At 42.3% G+C, this 26,596-nt stretch overlaps 2 protein-coding genes across 2 annotated transcripts; both read left to right on the top strand.

Annotated features, from left to right (window-relative positions):
• The first annotated feature begins 6,347 nt into the window (after positions 1 to 6,347).
• Positions 6,348 to 7,271, top strand: LOC101572636 (olfactory receptor 5B3-like). The gene has a single exon (XM_012512614.1). The coding sequence runs from the start codon at positions 6,348 to 6,350 to the stop codon at positions 7,269 to 7,271; it is 924 nt and encodes a 307-aa protein (XP_012368068.1).
• Positions 7,272 to 22,769: 15,498 nt separating this feature from the next.
• On the top strand, positions 22,770 to 23,693 carry LOC101572240 (olfactory receptor 5B3-like). Its single transcript, XM_012512616.1, has one exon. It carries the CDS (start codon positions 22,770 to 22,772, stop codon positions 23,691 to 23,693), a length of 924 nt encoding a protein of 307 aa, XP_012368070.1.
• The last annotated feature ends 2,903 nt before the right edge of the window (positions 23,694 to 26,596 follow it).

Here is a 26,596-nt window from a genome sequence, read left to right as displayed (position 1 = left end):
TCTTTCTTTCTTTCTTTCTTCTTTCTTTCTTTCTTTCTTTCTTTCTTTCTTTCTTTCTTTGTACTAGGAGACTGAATTCAGAGTCTACACTGAGGTACATTCTCAGGCATCTGTCTGTCTGTCTATCTATCTATCTATCTATCTATCTATCTATCTATCTATCTACCTGTCTATCATCTATTTGCCATCTGTCTATGAATCTATCTGCCTATTTATCTTGGGAGAAGGTCTCACTGCGCCACTAATGTGCTCAGGGTGGGTTTCACCCTGTAATCCTCCTGCCTCGCCCTTCCAGAGTGTTAATGATACAGGGAGAAAAACTGGTCTCAGGTGGGTGACCTCTAAACCATACAGGGAACCTCCAAATGACATAGACATAGAGAAAAACAGTCTCTCGACCTGACCTGTACGAGTTTGTGTTCTCTAAAACTGAAGAATGAATTTTAGGAACAAACGGAGGTTATGAGCAGAATATATTTATTGGGAGAAAGAAAGCTCCTGTCCAAGAGAGGGACAGGAGGGGGACCCGAGTGGGTAGTTCCCCGGGAAGCTGTCTCTTCCAGGGACTTTTATAGTGTGAAACTCTGCAGTGAGGTGGGTCTAAGGTGGTGGAGAACATGGGAACTCATTTAGGTGGGCACGAGGAGGGACAAAACTATGGTCAACCAATGGGATTACATATGGAACAGGGTCTTTTCCTGTTGGGGGTTGGAATATGGGACAGGGTCTCTTTCTGTTGGGGGTTGGGCTAGTGACTCACTTGGGTCTTTCCAGGTGATTGATACCTATTTAGAATCTCAATCCCAGGTGCTACTCTTTTAGCATTTGTTTGGCCTTTAGGTCTTTAGGTCTGGCTCACAGCAGACGCATCCGCCCCTCCCACAGTTGTAAGGCATCTCATCTTCTGTGCTGCCTCCTTCGAGGGCCTGACCCTGTCTGACTGCCTATAATATTTTTATCTAACTCGGCTGCCTGCAATATTAGGATTACATATGTGCCTACCATTCTGTTTTTTTATAATCACAATCTTTATTCTTTCAATTTAACACAAAGAGTTCAATACTGGGTAAAATGTACACATTGGAGTGTGCCTCCATGTCTAATCTGTTGACAGTTTTCCTGTTGGAACCATTCACAATTAATATTTAAATAATTTAATTTATACTTATTTTGAATTAATTGAAACACTTTCAGATAATGTAGACTGTTGCCACGTGACATTGTGGCACGTACAGTAGTGACCCACAAAGGACACATGTTCCAATCCTTAAATTTTCCAGTCTTACTTTTTAACATGATATAAAAGGACCAGGCTGATGTGATTAAGAACTTTAAGATTTCAAAAATCTTGCAAAGTCATTAGGATTATCTCAGTGAACCCCAGAGGCTCTCTAATATATCCTTATAAATGGACTTAGAAATGTTTAAATATAGAAAACAGCAATATCTGACACAGAAACAACACTGAAATCATGTCACAACCAGCATGTGAGGCTGGATGCACCAGAGGGAGGAAAGAGGAAAGAAGAGAAGGGTCTCCTGGCATCTGAGGACAGGTCATGTGCCTGGTACCCTATGGGCTTCAGCCCAGTGCATCAGGTGTTGGGCTTTTGGTTTCAAGAACTGTGAAAGAAGGACCTGCCAAATAGCTCAGTGGATTAAAGCACCTGCAAGCAGGTGCAGAGGCCAGGGGTTTAACCCCAGGGTCTGCTGTGCCAGCCCTGACCCCAGGATGCACTGAGATGGCAATTGAGGCTGGGAGTGGTGCTGCATATACCTGTAATCCTAGCTCTTGGGAGGCTGTAAACAGGCGGATCAGTATGAGTCCGACCTAGTAGTGAGACCTTGAACACCTTGTAGATCTTTCTCTAAAATACAAAATAAATAAATAAATAAATAAATAAATAAATAAATAAAGTAAAAGAACCGTGATGGAATCAATGTAAGTTTTGTGACCCTCCAAGTCTGAGGTAGTGACGACAGCCCTAGGAGCCAAGACAAACTCCTCACACATCGCTACTGCTTGTTTGGGAAAATTGGCCAGTGAAGCCATGTGCTCCCAGGCTTTTCTTCCCTGGATATTTATGTATTATCCATTTGATAGCTCCACATGAATGTTTATTCATGCTCTTCTCCTTCTCTGGAGTCAGTTTTGCTTTCCAGGAATTTGGGTCCTGTGTGTGCTACCCCGTATTGTGCTGCATACCAGCCAGTGAATTCTGTTGTAGCACTTATTAGACAAACATTCCAATGACAGCAAAGTTACCTGGATGAAAACCGTGTCTTGTTGGTGGTGGCAGAAGTTTGCAGAAAAAGAAGCTCATCAATTGGCTTAGGGGATTATTGTAATATTCACATGACCACATAGTTGACAAAGTTCTGAAAACTGTACATTTAAAAGTGAGTATATCATGTATAAGTTAAGATGTGACATTTACTGGCTATCTGCTTACTACCCACCAGTGACACAAACCTGAACTAAAATAATAAAGAAAAAAATAGGGAAGGAGATCTAGAGATGGAGGGAAGAGGGGTGGGATGCAAAGGGGAATAAAAAGAAGAAAGATACAGTAAATATATGAACCACTCCCTAAGGTGAAGGCAAGCACCGTGTGCTACAAGCCTGTGTTAATAAAAATATAAAAAGACACAAAACCATTGTGCACAGAAAAATAATCACTGTGTTCCCCACAGACAGTGTAATTGCTTCTTCCTCAGGAAGGCAGGGTGAGGAGCGCCTCACTGTCCCACAGGTTCTCTCTCTAGAGGTCTCGGGGTCTCCAGGATCCCTCCAGGTCTCCCCGCGCTGTCTCTGAGATCCCCATGCCAATCGGTCTCTTCATCATTGGACAAGCAGAACTGCCCTCCATGCTTCTCGGTTGTTACTTAAGACACGTGAATGATAATCTTGCTGTGAGCTAAGAACCACATCGGTAGACTTCAAATGATGACCTCTTCAAGCCTTGTTTTGTACACCTCCTTTATTTGCTATTTTTAAATTAATTTTATTGAGAAAAAAATAGCAAAGAGACAGTTTCACAACAGGTTAGTAGGACAGTTTCAATAATTAATACATTGCATATTGTTGTCTTTGTAGTGGTTATTCATAGTACAAGATGCAGACATGATATCCTGTCCAAACACTATTAGTACAACTCTTTCTTCTCCTTGAATTAAGAGAAAGTAGCTGTATATCTATCCTAACTATTTTGTATATACAGATACAAAATGGTCGTTCATTTGTATCCCCTTTTTTGTTTAGTTTTGTCAGAGAAGAGTTTTCCATTGTCATTTAAATATTATAGGTACATGAGTTCAGCAAAATAATCCAATACAGTCCAGTAGTCCATAATAGTAGTAGGTTATCCATAGGACTGGCAATGTCAGAAGTGGTTGACTTGAGCCCTTTACAGCTCAGCATATTAATATGGCTTTACTTTTTATACCTTGTTATTTATAGACACAGTTCTGTGAATTACATGAGATGTAATTTTGTCACACTTACTATGCAATGAGGGAGTGGAAGAAACCCCTCGAGGACACAGAAACAGTTAATGGGAGACTTGGAGCTGTGTCCGTGTTCATGTCCTTTCCTCCAATGTCCTTCCCTCTGTCTTCCCTTGCCTTTGAGAACTTGGAGCCTTTTGACCACGACCCAGGAAAGCACTCCTCTAATAAAATTCATGCAATATTTTACGGTTGAATTTCAGGCTCAATAGTCTTCACTGACTGTTATTTCTCTTCTACAAACTGGTAAGTTTCAGTATTCTGTATTTTGGTGAGATGTATAATTCATGTGAAAATGGTGTGGCAGCTCTTCTTACTATGAACTGTTTAAAAAGAGAAATAGCAAGTAGCAACATGCTTCCAGACACCTGAGGTCACTCTGGGGCATAAGTGACCAAACTTCCATTAGAGAGAACTGAGAGATTATAGTGACACATTGAGTTTATGTGTTAACAAATATAAACAAAAACAAGATGCACACTCGTTTAGGTGGTAGCTTCGTGTTGTTCACTGCACACTTGCTTCTCATTGGAGCCAAGAAAGAGAAACAAACTCATATGAGTGGAAAGAGCCTGTTTAAAACTACAAAATGGTCTGAAATAAACTGGGATGCTGTGAATGGTGCTTTAGTCTTTCCCCTGCAATTTCTTGTTTGTTATTACGGCACGTCTACACAGGTTGGCAGGGGGATGGATGAAGGCACACGCTGTGATGAGTGTGGACACAGCTGGAGCTCTTGAATCTTGCCTCTTCTAGCTGGACAACATTTATTTGTTTATTTATTTGGTATGGGGTCTCATTGCACAGCTCAAACTTGTGATCCTCCTGTCTCCGCTGGGGCTCCAGGGCCAGCAACGCATCCAGTGCCAGGGATCAAACCTGGGTCCTTGCACTTGCCAAGCCGGTGCTTAAACTGCTGAGCTATCTCCCCAGCCCCTAGCTGGGTAATCTTAGAGTGGTTATATAACTTCTCAAACTTTCACTTTCTAATGATAAGGCAAGAACAATAATGCTATTGGAGTTACAAGCACGCATGAACCCACTTATATATAAAGTTCTTATTTTAGGTGTTAGAATACGGTACGTGCCAAAACTGGTCGTGGTGTGTTAATGCTGTTGCAGTGTGTTCAGGGACATATTCCAAAGGCTTAGGAAAAAAATGGCAGGGAATTAAGGTATTAGGTGGATATCCCTCCAAAACGTTCGATTCAAAACAAAAGGAAACAATTAAAATACCCTTCAAACAACAATATATTCAAATAAAGTATCTTCCAACATGGAACTTGTCAACAAAACAAACAACTCTGTAAGTTAAAGGCAGTGGTTAGCTGGGAATTTTCCACCCTCGATCGTGGAGATTTGGCTGCAGAGTGAAAGTAATGAACAAAAGGACACATTTAAGAAAAATGCATTTATTTACTCAAACTAAAACCTGAACTTAAAAGAGGAAATCTTACAGAGAAACGCTCAGATGCCACTGCAGAAGCGATAGTCACATACTCGAAGCAAAGGCAGGAATGCTGGAATGCACAGGTCCTTCAGGGGCTCTGTGGGGACAAAAGGCATCGTGGGTAGAGAGCCTTCCAGGCCACACTGCTTCTTCACACCCACCTCCATCCAACCAAGATGGAGGCTTCTTCTATCCCCATGGCAGTGTGAGGCCTAGCATTCAACAGGGTGAGCAACCCCCCAGCATTTTATTGGCATTTTTATTAATTAGCTTCTTTCAATGATCATCTTATCACTGTCTTTGCTTGGCAGATGAAAATAAGGTGTTCAGGGGCGCTGGTCAGAGCAGTGCTCGTGGGTGGCGAGGTTCAGGTCGCTCACACTTCTCTTCGGAATCTAAGCTCTGCGCTCCTTGGTGTTCCATCCTCCTTCCTGATCACCTCTGCTGGAGAAGTGCTGCATCCCAGATGGACCACCCTTGTCCAGGCAAAGGGTCCTGCTGCAGTGACTGGGTGGCTAACTGCATCTTCATCTTAGTCAAAGGTTTATGCTGTTAGTTGCAGCAGGTGAAAGCGGTGGAAGTGCTGGTGGATGCAGTGCTGAGCTTGTTAATTCATTCAGGACGCTTCTGTAGTCAACGCAGGGTTGCTGAACTCCACTACATTCTCTGCTTTTTAGTTTACCTCTGATGGGAGGCAGACATCTAACTAGCAGGATAAAATGATCACATCATCAATCATGCAGTTCATTATAGACATACAACACCAGAGATCACAGCAAAGGAGACTAGGAATAATTTTGAACTAAGTTAAACTCAATTTGATTTACAGTCATTTTAAAGTGTTAGGCTTAGGAATGGTTCAGCACGAGTTGAGTGTTGGTATGAGTTTGGAGCAGAGATTGACAAATAACATCTGTGTGAACGTGAATACATTTTTAGTCCTTCATGTTTCCCAGTTTTCCTGATATGTAACAAGGAATCTAGCTCACTGTGTCACTAAGGGGAGACCCAGGTGTGTGCGGCAGGTGTGTGTGGCAGACCCTGCAGTGGGCAACACAAAGTGTCAGCTGCTACTGAGCTCAGGGGGAGTAACACCTGGACAGGTCCATCTACACAGTGGTTTCGCTGCTATGAAGTCCTATACACCTCTGTAACAAATGCATAAATTTTAACATTGGTTGCATAACCCGTTAATATTCCTGTGTGCAATTAACGGGGCACGTTTGGTTTTCAACGCCACATTTTCTGGGAACTCTCAGAATACAACTGGTTGCTCCTGTGAAAGAGCTGCCTGAGGCGCACATACTTTGCAATTTCAGTTCCCTCATTTCATCACTGTGCTCCTTTTCCCCACACCTGCAAAGCAGCTTGTGATTCCCATGTGATCCTGATGGAGAACAGCACGGAGGTGGCAGCCTTCCTCCTGCTGGGCCTGACCGACGACCCCCGCCTGCGGCTGCCCCTCTTCCTCGCCTTCCTGCTCATCTACGCCATCACTGCGCTTGGGAACCTGGGCTTGGTCCTGCTGATCCTGCTGGACCCGCGCCTGCACAGCCCCATGTACTTCTTCCTCGGGAACCTGGCGCTGGTGGACTTCTGTTACTCCTCTGCGGTCACCCCCACGGCTGTGGTTGGGCTCCTTAGTGGAACACAAGTCATTTCCTACAGTGCCTGTGCTGCTCAGCTGTTCTTTTTTACAGCATTTGCTACTGTGGAAAACTACCTCCTGGCCTCAATGGCCTACGACCGCTATGTGGCCGTGTGCAAGCCCCTGCACTACCCTACCACCATGACCGCAAAGGTGTGTGCGGGGCTCATCCTGGGCTGCTACGTCTGCGCTTTCCTCAGTGCCTCCTTCTACACGGGGGACACGTTCAGTCTCTCCTTCTGCAAGCTCAACGCGATCCCTCATTTTTTCTGTGACATCCCTGTAGTCATGGCGCTTTCTTGCTCTAACAGATATGTGAACGAGCTGGCCCTCATTGATGTAGCCAGCTTCGTTATCTTACTAGCCCTCCTGATTATCTTAATATCCTACGTATTGATTTTCAACTCTATCCTGAAGATGCGCTCAGGGACAGGGCATCGCAAGGCTCTGTCCACCTGCGCCTCCCACCTCACCGCCGTCTCCATCTTCTACGGAACCACGATCTTCATGTACCTGCAGCCCAGCTCCAGCCACTCCATGGACACGGACAAAATTGCCTCCGTGTTCTACACCATGGTCATCCCCATGCTGAACCCCGTGGTCTACAGCCTGAGGAACAAGGAGGTCAAGAGCGCATTCACAAAAATTATTTTGAAGGCAATATGATCATTAAAACTTTGGTTCTGGCTGCCAGAACACGGAGAGATGGAGAAAGCTGGAGAGGAAGGGCGCATGAAGTCCCCAGGTTGCAGCCTGCAGCAGTGCGCTCTCCTATGCTGGGCACCTCTGAAGCCCATAAGGATGACAGTCACGATTTCCCACCCACATCCACTTTCCCTCACTCTTGCAGGTCAGGCTCCTCGCCCTGGCACCCGGGGCCTCCAGGCGGGCACTGAGGCCCCTGCCCTGCGTGTGTCGGCCCTGTGAGCTCAGGGGTAGCCGCACCACAGCCCGCGCCTGCAGGGAACCTTCCACTCCTGGTACCGAGACTGCAGATTGCAAGTGGAACAGCGTGGACTCATAGAACAGACTGAAGAATCATAATTTAATGCCACGTCGGTGTCGTAGAACCTTAAATTGTATCTAATTTTTTAATCTTTCACCACTGCTCTAAGAACGCTAGTTTGAGAAATATTATATATCATTAAATAAAAGTACGTGCTTTTCCTTTACACATTTTAATGACAGGTGTAGAAACTTAGTATCTGCCATGAATTAATATTTCTATTTAGCTGTCTTTTATGCTGCCGATACTTGTTCGTGTTTTAATTTTCAAAGGATACAATATCCTGTGTAAATGCAGGAAACGTGAGAGCGTTTGTAATGAGTTTATTTATTAGTACCATGCTGCAGCTTGGTTAAAAATTGCACTGAGAAATGCCTGCCGGATTTCCTGCGGAGTCTTAAAGTTGCGAGTGCTGCCCATTGGGCTGGTGCTCTGCTGGAGTTAGGCACTCGCAGCCTGCCTCCCAGTCTTGCCTCGTTCTGCCCTTAGTGCGGGCCTGCATTTCTTCACTGCTTCAAGCAAACTCGCGCCTCAGGGCCTTCGCACCTGCTGTTCTCTGTGGGAAAGGTCCTCACTCCATTCTGGTTTTTAAAGAAGTGTTATCCTGTCTTGGAGTCCAGCCCTGACCAGCTTCATAAAATGATCCGTCTCCACGTACTGCACAAGCTGTCGTGTCCAGCAATGAGATTCTTCACAGTGCTTGCCAACCCTTGTCTGCTACATGATCGTTTGTTTTTAAAACTCTTCAGAACTTTGAAAAAAAATTGTTTCTTGGAGCTGGTCAAATAGCTCAGGGGATTAAAGTGCCTATAAACAGGCACATGTGCTGGGGGTTCAATCCCTGGGCCTGCCTCCTGGCCCTGCCCACGGGGCATGCTGAGATGGCAGTTGAGACTGGGCCGTGGTGGCGCACACCTGTAATCCCAGCTCTTGAGAGGCTGTAAATAGGCGGATCATTATGAGTCTGATCTAGTAGTGAGACCCTGGATACCCTCTAGACCCTTCCCTAAAATACAAAAACAAACAAACAAAAATTTGTTTCTGGGGCTGGGGAGATGGCTCAGTGGAATAAGCACTTCCCTGGCAAGTGCAGCACTCTGAGTTCAATTCCCAGTTCCGCAAAATAAATAAATAAATAAATAAATAAATAAATAAATAAATAAAATAAAATTTAAACTAAAATAAATAAAAAAATGTTACTTATTAACATCCCCCAACTAGAATATAAACTCTGAACATGGAGAGCCTATTTTCCCATCACCTGATCGTCTGTGTCTAAATGGGTGTCTCTCTCCACTGCAGCTCCTCAGTGAGCATTCCTTAGATGAAAGATAAAGAATGAAGCCTTGAACTCAGTCCTCCCACCGCCCTGTCGACCTTGTGGCTGACAGTGAGGCTTGCAGGCCTTTCCAGGCCCACAGCTCATTTTTTACTTCGCTAAATCTTTTTCTGCATTTGCTCTTAGCCCTCACACATGTCACTTTCAGACACAACTATCTTCTGAAAATTCTATGGTGGAGCTGAGCATTTCCTGTCATCTCATTGTTTTTACTTAGAACCACAAACCTCCTGGGAAACTGTCCTCTCTAATTTTCCCTAATTTATTCCAGAAAAAAAATCAGTAGTACCCGGGACCCACGTAGAGAGTGCCAGACAACTGTTATAACAACCAACGTTGCTGCTGAATGTGGTCCTAAGAAATGCAAGGTGTGTGCAGATATTCAACTAGAATCGTTGGTAGAAATGTATGTGGGTGATCACAAGTACATTTGATGAACTCATGACCATTTTCTGTTAGCTGAATTTCCTTTATAAGTGGAAGGTTCCAGATGATGCACTCAAGACCTGATGACTCTCCTTGCTCTGAGAGGATCAAGAAGTAATCGTGGATTTTTGCTTTTAATATAGGGATGTGGATGATATCAGTGGGCTACTAAAGTGAAATCCTTTTTCAAGCTCAGAAAGAAAGTAGATAGCTTACTGGATAACAAATAGCATAGTGAGACATTTGTCTATAAGTGGATATAACTCATGATCATACTTATAAGTGAAATAACTTACTCACACATGTAAACATCATATTATCTCTCTGATAAGAGAAACTAATCTAATCTTATTGGTTGACCATAGTTTGGTCCCACCTCATGTGCTAGTTCCCATGCTTCCCATCTTAGACCCTCCTCATCTCTTGGTTTTATAAAAACCAAGAGATTATAAAAATCTCTAGAAAAGGCAGATCTCTGGGCAACCCACTCAGGCCCATTTCTGTCCCTCTCTTGGACAGAAGTTTTCTCTCTCCCAACAAATATATTCTGCTCTTAACCTCTATTTTTTTCTAAACTTCGTTCTTCAGTTTTAGAGAACATGAGATGGTCCTAGGTATTTTCAGGTTAGGAGTTTCATTCCCCTATATCAATATTACAATGAAATATTATCATTATATTTTGAAGTTCTAGATTGTAATTAAAATTATTTTGTGCATACATATATTAAACTGAACAGATTCTAGATGTCTACATGGAATACATATGATAATATTTATCAGTCATGAAGATAAAATATAGCCAGTAATCTTGTGCTAAGCACTAGGTACACACATTTAATTTTGTTCTTCAGGGAGCTGAACACTACACCACACACACTCAGGTACAATAGTGTCTTTTTGGGTAGCCTGCCATCTGTGGCCAAAAGGAGGTGTCAGTTTGCACGTGCCAGGCTGGTCACTGTTTTGGGTCACTCAGAATAAGAACCATATCAGCCAGATTGGAATTTGGAAAGCCGCTTATTACTGAGCTCAGGGCCTCCGATCAGCTCTCACACAGGGGAGGACCAAAAGGCAGCTAGCCCAGGAAGCAGGGGCCTTTTAAAACATGAAACCACATTCTGTTTGGTAAACAAATTCATTGACACAAAACAGTGCTTTCAGGGCCAGTGTGCCACTACCCAAACTAAATTTCCTGGGGCTTTGTTTTAGTTTCTGGTTATCTTGCACCTGAGTAAGTACCTGCAGGCAACCTTGCATACCCCAAGGTTACAATAAGTTAAATCCCATTTAGTTTCCTTATGAAGTCATCTCTGTAATCTAACTTTGCTTACAGGGGTTGGTTAGGTAGGAATTTTATCTAGCAAATAGCAAGTAACAGCCACTATTTACTAAACAACTTAGAACAGTAGTGAGTATACATTTACAACAGAAAGCACAAGATTTACATTTACAATCTAAAACATGAGTTGACCCACTACAGTCACACTGCTCCTTGTGCAGGGGCAGTGCAGCAGGGATATTTACTTCTGCATCGGTGATGCTATTCCTCCTCTTGGAAGTGTTTCTAACTGTTTAGTCATCACTTAATGGAAGATTTTCAAAGCTAGTGAATAGTTTGTTGACAAATTACATTCTTGCAGGTTCAGTCATAGCTTGAAAAACATAAATAAATAAATTAAAAAGGAACCATATGCTGATTTCTAAAACATTCCAGTGTTATTCTATGTGGTCCTGAAAAGATATGTAGAACCCATTAGGTTAAGAATGAAAAACTATGCTTTGAGTGATCTAAACATGTTCCCAAGTCCTCCTGTTGTAGGCAGCTGATTTAGATAGAAATATTATAGGTAGTAGGACAGGGCTAGGTCCTCAAAGGACCTAGTAGGTAGAAAAGATTTCTTGCCACCCTGGGAGAGACAAGCACTCCCACTGTGGGTGCAGCCTCAAGACAAAAGATTAAACAAATGCAACCACATACCTCCTTAGGGATAGACATCGGTGTCTGATGTTCTAAATAGGTTATCAATCACCTTGAAAAATCCAGGAAGACTCACTAACCCAACCCCGTACAGAGAAGGCACTTGCTCTGCATTCATGCCCACTCACCACGTGACTTGCTTCCCCATTTGATCCTGATTTCTGAGCAATTGTGCTTATAATCTTACTGGCTGACCATAGTTTGAGCCCACCTCATGCCCACCAAGTGAGTTCCCATGTTTTCCACCTTAGACCCACCTCACCTCATGGTTTTGCTCTATGTACATCCCTGGAAAAGATAGGCTCCTTAGCAGCCCACTCGGGTCCCCCCTCTGTCCCTCTCTTGGACAGAAGCTTTCTTTCCCCAATAAATATATTCTGCTCTTACTGTCCGTTTGTTGCTCCTAAAGTGCATTCTTCGATTTTAGGAAGCACAGACTGGTCCCAGGTACCTTTCAGGCTGGGAGTTTCTTTCTCCGATATCATGCCCATAAAAGGAAGTCAGAATGATTTAACCAAGCAGAGTCCCAAAGGTGAGCCTGCAGTGTGACCACAAAAACCAATACTGAACCTTGTGGCCAGCCACAGAACTAGAATGTCAGCAGCCACTGGAAGATGAAGAGGCAGGACGTGAAGTGGCTCCTGAACCATGGAGAGATCACGCCTCTGAGGGACTGACCACTGGCTCCCGCTCAGAGGCTGATTTCAGAATCTGCTTCCCATAGTTGAGAAAGAGTGAGCAGGCATTGCTGTAAGCTTCCAGGGGTACGGCAATTGTTACAGAGCTAGAGGCAAACAAAAGCTCCCTTACCTGGCTTTTTTTCTGTCATAAACTTATATTGCTATTTTATGGCTTTTTAGGAGAGTCCACAAGGGAAACCATCTGTTCCTGGGCTCTTTGTTGGGAAGTTATTTCCTAAGAATTCCACTTCTCCACTTGTTCTAAGTACATTCAACTTTTCTCTTCCTCTGGAGTCAGTTTTGGTTGTGTGTATTTTCAGAAGTTAATATTTTCTCTGTGCTATCCAACATGGTGGGTGTAGTTATTCACAATATTCAGTTATAATCATTCTTGCTTCTCTAAGGCCAGTTGAGTAGTCCTTAGTTCTATTTATGGTTCTGGTACATTAGTTTTCTCTTTCATCATAGCCTGCAAAGTTCTCTCATCTAAACTAATTTTGGCACACAAATGTGGCTTTGTGGCTGTCTTATTGTTGACATGTATTCCCTCCTGTTTATTCTCTAGAATATTCTTTTCTTGATTCTGCTGCTTTCAGTTTGTTTTCCCTTGTTAATATTCTTCCTTAAATTATAAAGTTAGGTTTAAAGTTTAATTTCTTGAAATTATTCTTATTTTTGAATACAGACATTTGTAGTCGTAAGTTTTCTACAAACATGACATTTGTTATCTACTACAATATTTACTTTATTGTAGGCTTTGTTTTTATTTAAACTAGTGATACTCTTAACTTTTTATGCTTTCTTTTTTATGCATTTAGCCTATTCATTGTGTATGAGTGCATTATATACATATGCATATTCAAGATTTCCCTGCTAGTGATTTCTAGTTCAATTGTGTTGTGTATGGTGAAGATGTTTTATATTGTTTCAACCTTTGTAGGTTTATTGAAACTAGATAAGTGGCCTCATCCATGCTTTGTCCTAGAAATATTTCATACATAATTGCAAATTCCTCAGTTCTTGGGCAGTGCATAACATATGTCTCTTTAACTGTGTTAGATTTTGGTATGGTTCATAGCATGTATTTTTAACAGTTATTCCTAATACTCTGTTATAATTGTGCTTACTTCTATAAAGCTGGCCAACATCCTTCCTGGCTGACCTAGCCATCATGACCATTGTTGCAAGAGAGGCATCAGGGTCTTTATCTCTTGTCATAGAGCTGTTTCTGCAGTCTTGTCATAGTCTTTTCTAAACGCTTTGATATCTGACATTAGGTGACTGTTTTGAGTTACATTCTCTAAATTGCATCTTTATCAATATAAAATGTTTTTACTTTTCTAACAGTGTTTCAATCAGTCTATTTCCTTTAACAATAATGCCTTTCAGTGGGCTGCAGCATGGAGTGCGGGTGTTCCTGGGCTTTCACACTTCTTGGGTCTTTGAATAGCATCCCATCTTTTGTTTAAAGTTTAATGTTGCTTCATTATCTATTATTCCATTTAGTAATTTTTGAAGAACTTTATTTACTCATAGTTAAGTAACTATGACAAAAAGGACTTTCTTCTTCCGGCACTTTGCTGTTTGTCTATCTTCTTAGGCATCGCGCCCCTGTTACAGCTGCTTTTGCGATCAGTTGAGTGTCCATCAGCATCGTGCACCTCTTGTTTCTCAGTTTACATGCAACTCAATTAATTTTCTTAATGGCTGCATTAGTCAGGGTTCTCCACAGAAGCAAAGCCAATAAGAAGTGTGGCTGTGTGCTCTTTATACATGGAGAGGAAGAGCCAGAACTAGCGTGAGTTAGTTATCACTAAGAAATGGCCACGCAGCCGTAAGGGAGGGCAAGTCACAATCTGCATTGTTGGCCAGCAAAGCCCCTCGGGAGCTGATTGTGCAGCTCCAGGCACAGGGACAAAGGTGGAGAGGCACAGCAGCTGGCAGTGCCAACAGCTCAAATGCAGGGGGCCAGAGTTCTCTCTCCTTGGAGAGGCCAGTCAGTGTTGGCAGCATGGTCAGACCTTCAGTTGATTGGGTGAAACTCATCCACATAATTGAGGACAGGCTTCAACACAGTCCTCTCTGTGTTAGCTGCTAATCCTACCCAACTCACACAAAAACTCATCCTCCACACTCCCACCCTTTGTCAAAGTGGCTCTCATGCCACACTTAGCATCCGAGTGAAGACGATACTGAAGCCATCCACCCTCCTCCCATGATGCGACTGTCCCGAGTACAGACAAATGTGACATTTCCTCACTAGAAGATGCACGGAAGTTAGACGATATTCGCAGTCACTTGTGGGATCCCACCACTAAATGCTGCTCTGTAAAATCCGGGCTACAGCGCTTGACTGCCCCCGAAAGTCAGCACAGCCCGTGTTTCGCAATACAGTAAGACAGGGAAGGAAATGCGAGGGCTCATCGAACAGCGTGTGTTTAAATTTTCCAAAATTACAGCAAAAGACACATTGCAATTACTTCTCGAAGTGCTACCCTCATATTGCCCCCTCACTTTGAACACAGTTATCCTACTGTACTTGTCACTTTCTAATTTTGTTATTTTAAGTTTACTGGTACATTTTAGGTATACATAATGATCAAATTTGTCACAGGGAATTTGTACTTTATATGATGTGTCTTAATTATCCATTTTCCCCCTTTCCTCTCTTCAGTCCCTATTCCCCTCATTATTAATTATTTTTTTTAATTTATGTATTTTGTACAGGGTCTCACTACGCAGCTTGGACTCCTGCTGATCCTCCTGTTTTTAGCCTCCCCAGCACTGGGATTGCAGGCGACGTGTGTCACCATGTCAGGACTCAGTTGCTGGCTCAGTGTATGTGGGACCAGGAATTGAACCCTGCCTGATCCCTGCACTTGCCAAAGCAGGCGCTTAGTCTGCTGAGCTATCTCACCAGCCCTCCCCTACTTTAAACAAAAGTATTGTTTCCATTTTTCTTTCTTTTCTCATTTCTCCCTGCCTTGTTTCTCTTCTCATTTGAGTATTTTCTTCCTATATTTGATAATACCCAGCATATATTTTTGTGTTTCTTCAGACTTTTGGTTTCTCATACCAAGAGAAACAATGCAATATTTATGTATATGCATGTTTGACTTATTAAACTTAATAGTATGGTCTCAAGGTGCAGCCATTTACTTGGAAATATCTCAAGTTTATCCTCTTTATGGCTGAGTAGTACTCCATTGTGTAAAAACACCCCACATCTTCTTTATTCATTCCTAAATTGAAGGAGATTTGGGCTGTGACAAGTTGTGCTGCTATCAACATGGGTTCACATATAAACATGGGTTCACATATGATAAACATGGATTCACATATATTGCTATAGTGTGAGGTTTTCTAATTCCTCTGGGAAGATACCAAGAAAGGGAACAGCTGGCTGGACTGAGCCCCCTAATCCTAGTTTGTTGAGGAAGCGCCACACTGATTTCCACACTGGTTGCACCAGTCTGCACTCTCACCAACAATGGAAAAGGCTTCCTTTCCGCCCACAGCCCCTCCAGCACTTGTTATTGGCTGATTCCTTGTTACTAACTATCCTCTCTGGAGTGAAATAGAATCTCAGTTTTTTCAATTTGCATTTCTTGAATGATCAGTAATGTTGAACATTTTTAATATGTTTATTTGCTGTTTGTATTTCTTCATCCGCGAAGCGTCAATTCATTTCCGATTCCAGTTTTAGATTGGATCTTTACATTTGGGCAGTCTGTTTTGTGTCCTGTACATATTCTAGATATTAGAACGTGGTCCAAGGAATAGCTAAAACATTTTTTCCCTCTCTGTGTCTTGTCTCATTACTGTGTTGGTGATTTCTTTTTTCTGTGTAGAAGCTTTATAACAAGATGAGAGTCCAACTGTTTGCTCCTTCTAGTATTTTTGGTGTGATTGGAGTTTTGTTCATAAAGTCTTTGCCTGCACTTCTGATCCTCCTATTCTGTCATCTGGCAGATATAGTGTTTATATTTTCATATTAGGTCTTTGATTCATTTTGATTTTAGTTTAGTGCATGGTGAAACATGGATCCAGTTTCAGCCTTTAGTATATGGAAAGCCAGTTTTTCCAGAACCATTTATTAAAGAGGGAATCCTTCTTCTACTGAGCATGTTTGGCCCCTTTCTCAGAGATAAGGGGGCAGAAAGTGTTTGGTGTTGTTTTTTCTTCTCCTAATTTGTTCCATTGATCTTCATGTCTATTTTCTTTTTTAGTATTGCTGATATGCCGTGGATTATTGTTTTTTTTTAAATGTATTTGGTTGTTGCAAGGTTTCACTGTGCAGCTCAGACTTGAGGTGATCCTCCCGCTTTCAGCCTCCTCAGTGCTGGGATTACAGGCCTGTGCCACTTTGCCTGGACTCTGGCCAGCTCAGTCCTTCCTGGGGGCAGGGCTGGCAGGGCATGTAGTGCGGGGCTCGAACTGCAATCCCTGTGCTTTCTTTTTGTATTTCTTTTAGGGATGGCTCTACAGGGTGTTCAGAGTCCCACTACTGGATCAGACTCCTAATGATCTTCCTGTTTACAGCCTCCCAAGAGCTGGGTTTACAGGCGCCAGCACACCCAGTCTCAACTGCCTTCTCAGTGCACCCAGGGGGCGGGGTCAGCACCGCAGGCCCTGGGATCGAATCCCTGGCCCCTCTGCCCGCTTGCAGGCACTTTAATCAGTGGGGCTATTTGGTTGGCCCATACCTACGCTTTCTTAAACTTGCCTAAGCAGGTGTTCTAGTCTGCTGAGCTACAAAGTCAGGGATTGTAATGCTTCCTGCCTTGCCTTTGTTGCCTAGAAGTGATTTTGCTCTTCTAGGTCTCTTCTGGTTCCAAATAAATTTTAAGATTGTTTTCTCTAATTTAGTGAGATATGTTAATGTATTTTGATTGGGATTTTATTAAATCTGTATAAAAATTTTGAATGTATAGTCATTTTTACTATGCTGGTTTTTCCTATTTGTGATTGAAGAATACCTTTCCATTTTCTGATATGCTCTTCAATCTCTTTATTCATAGTACTGTATATTTTAATGTAAAGCTCTTTTACTTCCTTTGCTAGACTGATGATAAGCACCTTTTTGAAACTATCACGAAAATCATGTTTTCCCTAAGTTTTCTGTGAGTTTGTTTTTGTGTACAGGAATGCTATTGAGTTTTGAATGTTGAGTTTGTTTTCTTATTTTTTTTCCTGATTTTTCTATCCAATTATATGACTGCATTTGCTTATATTATTATTATTATTTTCTTTAATATATTTGGTACAGGGTCTCATTACACAGCTCAGACTCATAGTCATCCTCCTGTTCTCAGCCTCCCCAGAGCTGGGATCACAGGCATGTGCTACCATGCCTGATCTCTGTGGCCGGTTCAGCATGCCTGGTGTTGGGGCCTGTGCAGCATGTGGTGCTGGGGATTGAATCCTTGGCCCTAAGCTTGCCTAAGCAGGCAATTAGTCTACTGAGCTACCTTGCTGGCCCTTGCATTTGGTTATTAAATAAAGATGTCTTTTGGTGGAGATTTTGGGATTCTTTAGGTAGAGCATCATGTCATCAGCAAATAATGATAATTTAATTTCTACATTTTCTGTCTTTTCTTTCCTTTCTTTAACTGCTCTGGCTAATGGTTTCAGAACTATATTGAATGGAAATGGTTGCAGTGGACATCCTTGTCTTGTTCCTGATTTTAGAGTGAAAACTTTTAGTTTTTGATGATTTAGTATAATGGCTATTGGTTTGTATAGATGGCTTTTATTAGGTTGAGATAAAGACCATCTATTCTCATTTTCTGTAGCATTTTTTTTATCAGAAATAGATACTGAACTTTATCAAATGCTTTTCCTGATCTTTTGAGAAAATCATGTGATTTTTGTCTTTAGCTGTGCTAATGTGTTATATTATATTTATTGATTTATGTATGTTGAACCATCCCTGCATTCCTGGGATGAATCCCACTTGGTCATAATGTACAATGTTCTTGATGATTTGCTGCATTCTTATTGCCAGTATCTTACTGAGGAGTTCTTTACTTTTATTTGTGAGGGATATTGACCCGTATCTCTCCTTTTGCTTGTATCTTTCTCTGATTTTGATATCAGAGTAGTACTAGCTTCCAGGAATGGCTTTGGTAGAATTGCTTCTCTTTCAGTTTCATTAAAGAGTTTGAGACATAATGGTATTAGATCTTCTCTACATTTCTTATAGAATTCAGCTGTGAATTCATTAAGAAAAGGGCTTTTCATGGTTGCTAAATTTTTAATTAAATCTTCAACTTACCTGACTGATACTGTGTTACTTAGAATTTTTATATTTACTTGATTTAGCATTAGTAATTCATATGTATCTAGGAATATGTCCATCTTTTCTGTGTTTCTGTTTTATTAGAAAAATTTTTCCTGAAGTTGGTGGAAGTCCTCTTTACAAGTGTCTTTTGCTGTGTTGTCATGATTGCCTCAATGCCTGGATTTTTAAAAAATGTTTAGAACAATTTCCCACACAGCATGATAGATAGTGTGTCCTCATCCACTTTATTCAGAGGAACTCACACCAAATGACTTCTGGCTCTTCCCCAAAGTTGAAATGCTCATGAAATGTAAAGTTTTGAATTGATTCTGAATATTAAGGCAACCACAGGAGGCCAGCTGTGGTGGTGCGGTCCTGTAATTCCAGAGAGGCTTCTTGAGAGGCTGAAGCAAGAAGATGACCATGAGTTTGAGGCCAGCCTGCGCTCCACAGCAAGTTCAAGTCCAGGATGAACTATCTAGTGAGACCTTTTTTTCAAACAAACAAACAAACAAATAAACTGGGGTACTTCCAGAACTGTTTCGGAAAGTGGCAATCATGATGGCATAAGTGTGTCTGAGATAAGCAGGCATATTTTAAGGAGTATTAATGGCAATTTATCAGTTTATATTACAAAGAAATAACATTTTTTGCTACCAGGAACTGAACTCAGGACCTCGCGCTGTGCCACTGAGCTATAGGCCCATCCCAAATGTTTGAGAGATAGACATATTTCATCCTATCTGAACCACACTCAATATACACCAAGACAGACACATCTCATCAATAATGGATATATAGAGTATGTATATCTTCATTTGTCACTACAAATAAATTTAAATGTAAATAGGCTTTAGCTAGCTTGATCTCTACAGGCATCTTAATTGCTTGTGCCCAGGGAAGTCAGGATGAGGAGCTTTAGACAGTCTCAGGGGAACTCCGGGGGCCTTCAAGCCTGTGTAATCATCTCCAAAACCCCAAGCATAGACTTCTGTGGCCTTAATATGACTTATTATCACACTCTTTTAGGAGAAGCTCAGTGTACACCATGCTCCATGGAAACAGCTTGGTCATTTGTGTGATAATCATTGTTGACATAAGCAGGAGGTTCTGTCCTAAGACCTCAGGAGCCTGCGACTATGATCAGAGAAAGCACTGGACATAAAAATACATGAGTGAAACCCTCTTCAAAAATTTTTTTTGTATTGGTGGGGATTGAATCCGGGGCCTCTACTCTGAACTACATCCCTAAGCACTTTTATTTTTTATTTTGAGAGAGGATATTGCTAAGTCATTCAACCGCCCAGGCGGGGCTCAGAGCTCTGGCACTGCAGTCCCGTGCCGTCCTCTTGAGATGCTTTGTCGACCTCTTTCCTTGGTGTTACAGACATCGGCAGTGGATTATGTGAGAGGGGCAGCTCAATGTTTGCTTTTCATCTGTGGAAGAGGTGAGTGATTCTTCCCTGGACATTGAATTAATTACAGATTTAGAACTTGGTCCACGTTAACATCCTTTCTCCAGAAAATTGGCAAACTTTTATATTTCGTACAGTATCTTTAAAATCATGATTCATGCAAAAGTAGGAGACTGTCTATACCTACAAGTTATTTGGAAACAGAGATAGAGAGATTTGCACAATACTTTCATAAATGGAGATGATTTGAGTAGATAAATGTCCATGTGTCTAATACATACTTTATTCATATGAAATACTTTCTTTTCCCAAAATGTGAAAAAATATGATAAATGCTTTCTTTAACAATTATATTTTATTCAGTACATATCTGAATCTCATCTCAGAAGTTAGAAAGCAGACACAAAAATCTAGAGTAGTGAAATCATTTTTCTTTAAGCTGTAGAACTGTGCTAATGGCACTGAAGTCCACGGCAGTCCTCTGAACAGCACACGTGCTTATTCCTAGAAGGAAGCTTTAATACTTGAGTCCAGTGTTTCCCACACTGCCTGCACAATTTTAGAGCATCACCTCTCTTCCCAAATTCTTGAATCCTCACTGATAAAGTAGGAGTGATGTCACACCTCCCCACACACATGTGCACACCATTTCTGTGTATATCCATTGCACTTCGCCGTAGAATTCAGTGTGCTAAACACGATCATGTGGCCTAAGCCCGGTGGCCATAGTGGTTTCACTACAGCCTCATAAACTGAAGTTGTCAATAGCTTTGGAGAAAACCAGGAGGGGATAGTTGTTAGTTCTGTGCTGTAGCCTTATGAAAATTTCAGTGCTAAAAAGAAATGTGAAGTAGTGTCATTATACAAAGACATTTGAGTTAATACTTTAAAACATGGAATTTGTCATCCATGAAGATCTGGAGGAGAATCACAACTCATCACCTGGGAGATGTTAATCCTCAGTGCCTGTAATTTGAATATAACCTAGCAGCAATGGAGGGAAGAGCATGTTTTAACAAGAACACACTCGTTTTTCCTAATTAAAATATGGATGTCAAGAAAGACATTTTGAAAAAGAATGGCCCACATGAAATTGCAGAAGTAATAATCATGTTCTCAAAACAAGAACCAACGGAAAAATACTGGTGAGCACAGAAAATCTCAGTGGGCAGGAGGAAAGGAAAGTCAGTGAGGGAAGCTCTAAGACTTCAAATCCCTCCATAATGGAAGCTGTTTGAGCCAGCATCCCCCCAAATCAAGCCAACATAAAGCTCATTATGCCACCCTAACTACAGCATGATAGCTGGCATGCATCACACTGGGAATGCTCAACAGCCTGGTATTTGTTTTTTATGCATGATCTTATCTCATTCTCACAAGAATACTTCAAAGCAGATCTCGCTGCTGCCTTCACCGTGCAGGTGGAAACAGAGGGTCCGAGGAGTTTTGCTAGGAGCCACGATTCCTGGGTGCTGAATGGTAGCTCTGGTCTGTGTCTCCCCAGGGCCCCAGGCTCTGTCCACTATGCCTTACTGATGCTCCCATCGCCTGGCTGTCGCACCTCACCAGCTCACTACCCTGAGAGTTGCACTACATTGATTTCAGAGTTCAAACCTTCCTGAAGCTAATCAGCAGTTTCTGTTATTAACCAGGCTGCTGTCAAATGTGTGCATAAGCACGTGAGTATAGGGCAAGGTAAATATATAATTCAAAGCTTATTCATGTAGAATACTTGTGATTGGAATAAGGATCATGCCTATAATTTGAGTGCAACCTAACAGTAATGAAGCAGAGAACATGTTTTAACAAGAACATAGTCTTATGATTTTTGATTGTTTGCTTTCCCTCTAAAGACAGGCAAACATATAGTGAACAAAACATTTAATAAATATACCCAGTTCATCATGAAATCCCAAATGCTGAGTATAAACAAGGATGGATACAACTAGAGACCATACTCACAAGTGAACTAAATCAGACCCACGTGTGTAAACATCATGGTGTCTCACTTGTGTAGGGACCTGAAATAATAAACAAAATCTGAAAGGTACAGTGGATACTGGGAAAGGGAAAGAAATGGTTCAAAGGAAGGAACAACTGGTATTAAGGAAAGAAGCAAAAAGGAAAGGAGGAAGGGAAAAAGAAATATATATGTATAGACACAGGATAGCTTGGGTAAATTTTTTTTTGGTGGAACCAGGGATTGAACTCAAGCCCTTGAGCTCTCCAGGCAAGCGCTTATTCTACTGAGCCATCTCCCCGGCCCCACTTGGGTAATTCTACTGCTGATCTCTGCTGGTCTATTAAAAGGAACAGTTAATGATTAAATTTTTTTCTCACTCCTTTTTAAATTTTTATAACTTTTTAAAAACCACTTTGCCTGCCTATATCTGGTAATCTGAACAGCTAATTTGAAGACAATAACAACCATTGTTGAATTCCTATTTTGTTCAGTGAAATTTTATATCACTTATAAGGTTCTCTTTTTTTTCACTATTTCTTATTCTCTTTAAAAAAATCTAAAAACCCAAGACAAGGCGTAATTATAAATTGCATTAAATTAATTAGGATTTGCACTCAATTTAGACCATCAGAATTAGAAGTGACTCAGCACGGGTTGAACGCGGGTCCAGCCCGGAGCAGACACTGGCAAATAGCTCTGCGAGGGCAGGAGAATCTCTCAGACTCCCGCGCTTCCCAAGTTACAAGGACCTGAAAGGAATCGCGCTCGCTGCTTTGCACAGCGATGAGCAGCGCGCGTCGTGAGAGTCTGCGGCAGCTCAGGCAGCGAGAAACGCGCGAGTACACTTCTGCTGAGCTCAGGCGGACTGAGACGAAGAGAGACTCACGGACTTTCCATCTTTCCTCAACTACGTACACAAATACGTAACTTTTTATAATTTACTAGGTGATCCATTAACATCTTGAAATACAAACTATTACGACAACTCATACTTTCCATTTTTCAATTCAATCTCTATTATTTCGTTCCTTTCTTCCTAAGCCTACACAATATTGACAGTCTCAGACAGCACTGATGGAGAACAGGACACAGGTGGCAGCCTTCCTCCTGCTGGGCCTGACCGACGACCCCCGCCTGCGGCTGCCCCTCTTCCTCACCTTCCTGCTCATCTACGCCATCACTGTGCTTGGGAACCTGGGCTTGGTCCTGCTGATCCTCCTGGACCCGAGTCTGCACAGCCCCATGTACTTCTTCCTCGGGAACCTGGCGCTGGTGGACTTCTGTTACTCCTCCGCGGTCACTCCCACGGTGTGGGCCAGCTTTAGGGTAGCAGACCAAGTCATCTCTCATGACGCTTGCGCTGCTCAGATGTTCTTTGTTACAGGCTTCGCCACTGTGGAAAACTATCTGTTGGCCTCCATGGCTTACGACCGGTACGCGGCGGTGTGCAGGCCCCTGCACTACCCCACCACTGTCACAGCGGGTGTGTGCGCAGGGCTGCTCTTCGGCTGCTACGCCTGCGGCTTCCTGAGCGCCTCCATCTACACCGGCAACACGTTCAGCCTCTCGTTCTGTAACACCAATGTGGTCCACCACTTTTTCTGTGACATTCCAGCTGTCATGGCTCTCGCTTGCTCTGACAGACATTCCAACGATCTGGTTCTTATTTATGTAGCAACCTTCAATATCTTTTTTGCTCTTACTGTTGTTTTAATATCCTATGTACTGATCTTTATCTCTCTCCTGAAGTTGCAGTCAGGTACAGGACACCAGAAGGCTCTGTCCACCTGCGCCTCCCACCTCACCGCCGTCTCCGTCTTCTACAGCACTGTCGTCTTCATGTACCTGCAGCCCAGCTCCAGGCACTCCATGGACACGGACAAAATCGCCTCTGTGTTCTACACCGTGGTCATCCCCATGCTGAACCCCGTGGTCTACAGCCTGAGGAACAAGGAGGTGAAGAACGCATTCACAAAAATTGTTTTGGGGGCAAAATAATCCTTAGGATTTTCTTTTTGTTATTTCAAGATGTTACATATTTTGGCAAATAATTTGACATTATTAATGTTGTTGTTTTTTGCTGGCTCAGCCCACTATGAGGGCAGGGCTGGCGTGGCATGTAGTGCTGGGGGTCAAACGGAGGTCCCCTGCACCTGCCTAAGCTTGCCTAAGCAGGCAGTTTAAACCGTTGAGCTATCTTGCCAGCCCCTTGACATTAATGCTGATCATTCAACTTTGAATTGAGTTCAATTCCTTATTGTTGTACCCCTAGTGTTTTATGCCATTCATTCCTCCTCGTTTCCTTGCAATACCAAGTCCAAGTCCCAGGGCCTCTGCTCCTGCTGTTTCTAGTTCCAAGATTTTCTTTCTCTTCAAGTCTCTGCAGACATCATACTATGTCAGCGAATCCTTCCCTCATGACATTTATAGTCACTCTGCACTTTGGGATTGGATATGCTAAGACAGTCATGGTAGAACCAGTGCAGAGGTCATGTAGCACCTGGACCTATGATCATATGGTTCCTCTTGAAAGTGTTTCTAATTGTTTAATTGTGAGTTTTAGAGCTATTTTATGTATGGAGTATTTCCAAAGGTAATGAATAGTTTCATGCATGACACTTCCTCGAGCTCGGTAATAGCTCCAAAAGATTCATGTACTAATTTCTGAAACTTTTCAACAAAGTTAAGAATTTCAGGGTTAAGAGATTATTTGGATTATAATTCTGCAGCCCAAAGGCTGCTGAATGGATCTTCATGAATTGAGCTAGAAGAATTTAACGACACACTAAAGAGGAGCTGGCATCTATTCACCTAGATTTCATGAAAGAGCCCTGCCTTGGACAGACCTTTGATGACCACTCAGGGAGACTTATTTCAGACTTCTGATTTCCAGAACTGTAAAACAATCTGACACAGAAGAAGAGAGAAGATGGGGAGGGGAAAGAAAGGGGGAAGGAAAAATGGCTAAGATGCGATATATATGTCCATAGTTCCTCAAGATGACAGTAATTATTATGTACCACAAACACATGTTTGTGTTGTGGATGAACTATTGGTCACCAGGAAACACCCAGCTAAACTGAGTCAGCCTGGTTCTGGGTGTGGAAGGCCAGACTGAGGATTATTGTCAACAGCATAAAAGGAGAACTGGAGGGCAGATGGTGCTCTTGCCTCTCCTGGAGAAGCTTGTCACGCTGGTTTTCCTGATGCAAAATCAGCTGTTCTCATCATCAGGTGAACTCAGTCCTTGCTGTCACTGAGGATGGTTGTGGCTCTCTGGGGGAGCTCTGGTCCTTAGCTTGAGCATCACTTCCTGGCTCATGCAGACCCCTCGGCCTGCCGGCACAGATCCTTCGTCCCGCTGGCGCAGACTTCCTAGCTTCTCCCGCTGACCTAGCGCCTTCCCAGGGCACATCCTTGGTACAGACCAGCACAGGCCTCCAGGTAGACTCGCAGAGGAGCAATCCTGCAGCAGGACTTGTGCGTGGGATCCAGGCCCTCAGCTGGACTCTGTGGGTCTCTAGTGTGTGGACAAATCTCCTGCACCCTTCTGCATTTGACTTTTTGGGTGGATATAAAATAATCCTATAAATTATCTGTCCTGCATTAAATCCATTCTCTTGCAAACCCAGACCACCATAACTTGTAAACTTCCAAATTTGTAGGAATTTGTTATGAGAACCATAAGAAATTCACAAAAACACTGCTGTGTCTCCGTAGTTCTTGGCAAGGTGCTTTCTGCCTAGCCATTCTATTCAACACCAAAGTGAAGCACAGCAGTTGTGATCTATTGCTTTCAAACCATCTATTTCTCACTTCAATTTTGTTGGCAATTGCTTTGGACACCTTTTGTTAGTTGACCATTTTTAATTCTATTTTCCTCAGTATCTGATCCTTCCATCTGATACTTCTCTCATCTTCTGTCTTTATTTTCCCTCCTTCTCATCCTAGTCTTCCTCCTCCTCCTCTTCCTTCTCCTTTTTTTTTTTTTTTTTTCTTCTTCTTCCTCTTCCTCCTATTTTCTTCTTCTTCTTCTTCTTCTTCTTCTTCTTTTTTTTTTTTTTCGGAACTGGGGATTGAACTCAGGCCCTTGCGCTTGCCAGGGAAGTGCTTATTCCACTGAGCCATCTCCCCAGCCCCTCCTTCTCCTTTTTATATTTAGGACCAGGTCTACAGGGTCTCACTGTGTAGATCAGACTTGTAGTGATCACCTGTTTACAGCCTCCCAAGTGCTGGGATTATAGGTGCGCACCACCATGCCCAGTCTCAATTGCTATTTCAGTGCACCCCAGGGGCGGGGCTGGCAGGACGGAACTCCCGGCCTCTGTGTCTGCCTAAGCAGGTGCTTTAATCTGCTGAGCTGTTTGGCTAACCCTTTATTTTCCTTTCTAGCTATTTTTTTTTTTTTCGGAACCAGGGATTGAACTCAGATCCTTGCGTTTGCCAGTCAAGCGCTTACTCTACTGAGCCATCTCCCCAGCCCCTCTAGCTATTTTAAATTCACAGTCCATTTGGTCTAATAATAAGCTTTCATTTGTCATGGAATTCCAAGTTGCATGGAATGCTAGTTTTTTCCATCTTTCACTTTTATACTTTCTGTGTGTTTGAATGTGAGAAGGTCTTTGGTAGAGAATACAGTTTAGTCATATTTCCTACTCTGCATTTTCTATCATTGTTGGAGAGTTTAATACACTTTCAGATTGAATACTTAATGATAAGAAGTATTTACTTATGGCATTTTACTATTTGTTCTCTGTTCATCTTACATATCATGTCCCTCAAACCTTACAGTACAATTTGCAATGTTCCCTTTTGAAGTCATTTTTCCCTTTGTTGTGCACCTCTTGATTTTCATATAGGTTTTAAAAATAATTATGTTAGTCAGGGTTCCCAACAGAAAC

Source organism: Octodon degus, unplaced genomic scaffold (genome assembly GCF_000260255.1).
Source record: "Octodon degus isolate 3935 unplaced genomic scaffold, OctDeg1.0 scaffold00239, whole genome shotgun sequence".
NCBI lineage: Eukaryota > Metazoa > Chordata > Mammalia > Rodentia > Octodontidae > Octodon > Octodon degus.
This window is presented reverse-complemented; position numbering and strand designations above follow the sequence as displayed.